Source organism: Mus pahari, chromosome 17, assembly GCF_900095145.1.
Source record: "Mus pahari chromosome 17, PAHARI_EIJ_v1.1, whole genome shotgun sequence".
NCBI lineage: Eukaryota > Metazoa > Chordata > Mammalia > Rodentia > Muridae > Mus > Mus pahari.
In genome coordinates, this window is record NC_034606.1 from 3,514,669 (window position 1) to 3,519,988 (window position 5,320).

The window sequence follows — 5,320 nt, forward strand, 5'->3', positions numbered from 1 at the left end:
TCTGATGCTAAAGATTGTAGTATAAAGGAAGTCATTGTATAAGGACTCCTTCAGAAGGGCTCTAGTGGCAGTGTCCTGTTTCTTGGTGATGCTTAGCACATAGTAGGTGCTCAAAACGTGGTTACTGTTGTTACCTCTATGCTGTGACTCTAACTTCCAAGCCACAAGGAAGCCTGGGAGAAGGCAAAAAGACTGGTATGTGCTTCTCTTGATGTCAGGGAGTCTGCACTGACCATAGGCATGTCCTACCACCACATCGAGATGCCTGTCCACCCAAGGCACTGACTCTCCTGCAAGCCTGCCTGCCCAGCCCCAGCTGTGACATGCAAAGTGACAGAATTTTCAGATTACAGGAGGAGATTTATTTTATTTTATTTTATTTTATTCTATTTTATTTTATTTTATTGAAACAGGGTTTCTCTGTGTAGCCCTGGCTGTCCTGGAACTTGCTCTATAGACTAGGCTGGCCTTGAACTCAGAGATCTGCCTGCACTGTCTCCTGAGTGTTGGGATTAAAGGCCTGTGCCTCCACCTGCCACAGGAGGAGACTTTAAATGACAGACAAAGCAAGGTGTCAGATACTCACAAGGAAAGTGACCTGCCAGCACTCCACTCTGCTCATCTGGAAAGCAATGTCCTGGGTCTGGCCATTAGGCAAAGTTATACAGCAGCTGATCTCATTATTGCCGACGGAAAGCTGGGCCCCACAGCCAGGTTCCGGGTGGTTGCAGGTACAGGGATCCAGCTGAACATACCCATAGTGCCGGACCTCCTGCGACAGCTCCAAAAACTGCTCCAAGGTGGGTGGGGGCAGAGGGAAGCAAGAGATTGGTTTCCAGGTATGGAGCTCACAGCAGGGAGGGGGCTGCTGTGCTGTGCCGGTGAACCCCATAGGATGGGCTCACAGCAAACCCCTGGCTTCTAGAGCATACAATTGAGGCCCCCAGTGTAGACAGCAAGCCCTAGGCAGGCCACTGTGCTCGGCCACGCAGGAGTTAGTCCTCCCTAGTCCCCGCTCTGACTTCTGACCCTGCTCCTGTTGAGTACTTGGAGCCAAAACACTCAAGCAATGAATGAAGAGTCAGTTGAGAAAACAGAAGAGTGGACGTGATTCTAACTCATCAGAGTGATTTGCCTGCAGGTATCCTGCGTGTCACATGTATCATGTGTGTCCCCGTGAAGGTCAGAAGAGGACATCAGATGTCCTGGGGGAGCTATGAACTGTGGTGAACCAATGTGCGGGTGCTAAGGACCAGAGCTAGGTCCTCTGCGAAAGCAGCAGGTTCTGCTCCTCGCCACTGAGCCATCTTCCAGCACAACTCTTGCCTCCTTTTTATTTGAGATGAGGGCTGGGAACAGTTCAGCGGCAGAGCGCTGGCCAGTGTGTATGAGGCCTGAGTGCAAGCCCCAGGACTGGAAGAACAAAAGCCAGGAGGAAGGGAAATGTTTTAAACATTCAGTAACCTCTTAACTGCTGTGGAAGGGTTTAATTAAAGGTAAAGCTACATGCTGCTTGTTAATGAGTAAGCAATTTACTCAAATGCTCTTGGCATTTGCCATTCATGAAGAGGTACTAACACATAGAAACCAGAGGACAGAAATCTGCAAGGATTATCCACTTGACAACTCCATTCTCTTGAGAACATTGTACCTGGGCTGAGAGATGACTCAGTGGGTAAGAGCACTTGAAGCTTTAGGAGTCTTCTGTCTCTACAATGTCACATCTCTTTCACTGTAACACAAAAGTGACTACTATAGACACACAAATAAGTGCCTCTGTGTGCCAATACAATTTTATTTGTAGCTACAGTGGCTCCTGAGCCATAGTGAGCTCATCTCTGGTTTAGGTCAAATTGCTTTGAGTTATTTCATTCATCTTCTGTTCAGTCTCCTTGCATGTGTGCATAACATGAGGTGGCACCAGCCAGCATGTTTGTTCCAAAACCTGAAGCTCACACAAGAAGAGGAAGCATAAATTAGACAGAGTCCTGGAACGTGATTCAGCAAAGGCTGTTAGCAACTTGACTTCGAATAAAAGAAAACTTGCTGGCTAAATGGTAACATAATCATATAGGAGACTACTCCGCAGTTATACAATAATGTGGACTATCTAAATTAATTATTGAGGCCAAAGATTGTGTGTGTGTGTGTGTGTACATACATACACATACATATATATCCTTACACAGAAAACTTTTACTGATTATAGTCAGAGAGGCTGGCAGAACCTCCGTCACTTCAGTGCTTGGTGGGCTGTGAACAATAGTAACAGTCGGTTCTAGGGCGTGTCTGGAGTTCACCATGAGGAACCCTCTCGGTACCGAGCTTAACTCACCTTTGTTTGATTCTCTTTCTTCTGCAGAGCCTTTAATTCCTCCCTTTGAGCCTGTGTGGGTTTCATCCATTCTTTTTCAATGTCCTGCACTGCCTTAAAACAACATAATTATCAGTCTTAGTAGAAATAAATTAATCTGTATAAAGGGCTAAAAACCTAGACCCAAGTGGATCTCTACATAATGATCTGACAGATTATAAAGACTGCCTTTGTTGTTGCTTTGTTTTGAGACAGGGTCTCAATATTGTGCACTAGTTATGTAGGTCAGGCTGGCCTCAAACTCATGATTTTCTGGTCCCAGCCTTCTAAGTGCCTGGTTAACAGAAAGTACCACCACAGCTGGTTTAGGGTCAGTCAAATTACTGAGTCAGAAAAGAGTGTTCCACAGTTTGGGACAATTAGAATACTTGGCAAAGAAAGCCATGACATCCAGTCAAACAACTCCCTAAGAGATTACAGTTCAAAACCACGCTGAAAGGCAGGGAGGGGGGGAGAGAGCTTAGGAATCACATAGCCCTGCAGAGGACTGAAGTCAGCTCCGAACACTCATGTGAGATGGCTCGCGGGCACTCGAGCAGCAGCTCCAGGGGGTCCCATGCCTCTGGCCATCACAGGCACCTGAACTTCCACACACAAACCACACACAGACATGAATATACACATATGATTTTAAGAAATGAATCTTTTTAAAGGACAAAATTAAACATGGATGTGTTTATCTTGATGGAAGGACTATCTTTTTAAGGGATGGCAAAATATGAATGTAGAAATAATCATATGTAGTTATATATAAATGCAATTTTCTGTACACAAAACATCAGAATCAAAACTAAAAAGAAGATGTCAAACCAGGCGAAGTGTTAACATTTACAGAAAACAGTGAGACAAGTGTAAAGTCACCCCAAGCAGACCCTCAGATCAATATTGACCATTGACCAAAAGGACTTTCAAATGGCGAATGCACACATACACACAGCCTCACTAGTAATCAAAGAGGCACCGCTAAAATCGACAGTGGTCTGTGAAGGAGGGGCGGATTTAATTCATAGAACTTCGTAGAGGCAACTTGACAATAGAAATCTACAAACCACATATAATAATAGTAAGTATAAGAAGCACAATGATGCCTGACTGACTCCAGAGCTCAGGAGGCAGAGGCAGGTGGGTCTCTGTGAGTTTGAAGTCAGCCTGGTCTACAGAGAACCTTCCAGGCCAGCCAAAGCTACATAGTGAGACTCCATCTTTAAAAAAAAAAGTGTAGAAAAGTATATTGCCAAAGCTATTACTGCTACTATTTACAAAAAAAATAAGATAATTTGTTTATGGCTCGTAGCAAACACATACAAAGTCTGCATTCTGTGTCTGCAGGCCCCATATCCCAGCGTTAATTGAACATGTGTGAAAGGGTCTCAGGGATGAAGTACACTGGCTCTGGATGTGCGCAGATTCGTCACGTGACTCTCAATGTGCTTCCCGTCACAGCTTCCTAGACATGCGTTATAACTTCTTATATGACGTTTTCATTGTATTCAGTATTGTCAGCAAGGGAGAGGTTGAAAGTCCACAGGAGCAGGTGTACACATTATGTGGGAATGCTGTCCCATTTTATAGGAGGGTCCTGAACATTTCTGGAGTTTGGTCTCTGTTGGTGAGAGATGGCAGCACCCTCTGCGCCGCACTGAGAATGTCAGGTGATGGATATCCTATGCTTTCAACTCCAAACCTACAACTACTCTGTGAGGTGGTGCATTATAAGATACCCTGAAATAGGAAACCAAGTTGGTGTATAATCAAATATAAGGTTATTCTAGTTTTCAAAGTCATCTAGGATAATTAACACCATGAGGAAAAGTCTTACGCTAATTATACATGGAAGAATGCTAAGTTATAACAAGTGTAGCAACAGACTCCAATTGAAATAATTGGTCTCATGCATTTCAGGGTGGTGTGAACTGCTGAGTTCCTAATTCCCCAGCCCCTATCTCCCTACCACACCTGCCTTGTTTGTTTGTATATGTGTGTGTACCTATATGTGTGTGTGCACATCCAGTGTGTGCCTGGTGCCTACGGAGACCAAAAGAGGATGTCAAATCCCTGAATCTAAAATTACAGTTGAGCGGCACCATGTGGGTGCTGGGAGCAGCATGGGTCCTCTGCAGCAGTAGAAAGCACTCTAGAACCCGAGACTTCTCTCCAGCCCCACTCTAACCATCCTTAGTACACAATCGAGCGGTTTCATATACGCAGTAATGTTGTACAACCCTTACCACTGTCTATGCCCAAACCTTTCATATTTCCCAACAAACACTCCAAACTGGAGTCACCAGAGTGACTCGTGTCTATTAACTCCAGCACTTGGGAGCCTGGGGCAGATGAATCAAGAGTTCAAGGCTAGCCTAGGCTTCATAGTGAGGCCCTATTACAAGCAATACAAACAAAACAAAATAACAGCAACACAAAAGAAAACAAAAACAGAACCCTGCATCCCCATTAAACAACGTTGCCCTTCCACTCCCATCCCAGTCCCTGGAAACTTCTCTAGATTGTCTCATGACTTGCCTATTCTATATAGATTCTCAATACATATAGTTCCAGGCGACCTCACCTGCATGTACAGCAGGTCTCCAGCTGCTCTGCAGTCCATCAACATGGAGTCCAGAGCTGGGTCCAGGTACCTGCACAGTTACAAGACATGATTACGTAGGTCTAGGGACACAGCCAGATGTTCTGGAAAGCAATGGCCTTCCACTCGAGGAACTGGGTCCCCTTCTCTGGTAAAACTATGCCACTCTACTTGCCTAGCCTTTGATTTCTTCCTTTAATCCTTCTGTGTCCTATTTTCTCCATATGGTGAGCTTTTACCTGGTGGGCTCTAGAGTAAAGGACACACACACACACACACACACACACACACAGAGCTTTAGGAAAATGATGCGCATTCCTGTTCCTCCAGTGCATTAATACCTGCCCTGTCCACCTGCCCTG

The 5,320-nt window shown here is 45.1% G+C and overlaps 1 protein-coding gene across 2 annotated transcripts in view; it reads right to left on the reverse strand.

The window, feature by feature from the left end:
* The window catches only part of Snx31 (sorting nexin 31), a 59,455-nt gene that overhangs the window by 28,260 nt on the left and 25,875 nt on the right, over positions 1-5,320 (reverse strand). For both annotated transcript variants that reach the window (XM_021217170.1, XM_021217169.2), the window contains exons 8-10: positions 4,941-5,010; positions 2,336-2,428; positions 587-790 (exon numbers count right to left, since the gene is read on the reverse strand). In XM_021217170.1, the coding sequence (XP_021072829.1) occupies positions 587-790; positions 2,336-2,428; positions 4,941-5,010 (367 nt within the window). The remainder of the gene's footprint in view (positions 1-586; positions 791-2,335; positions 2,429-4,940; positions 5,011-5,320) is intronic.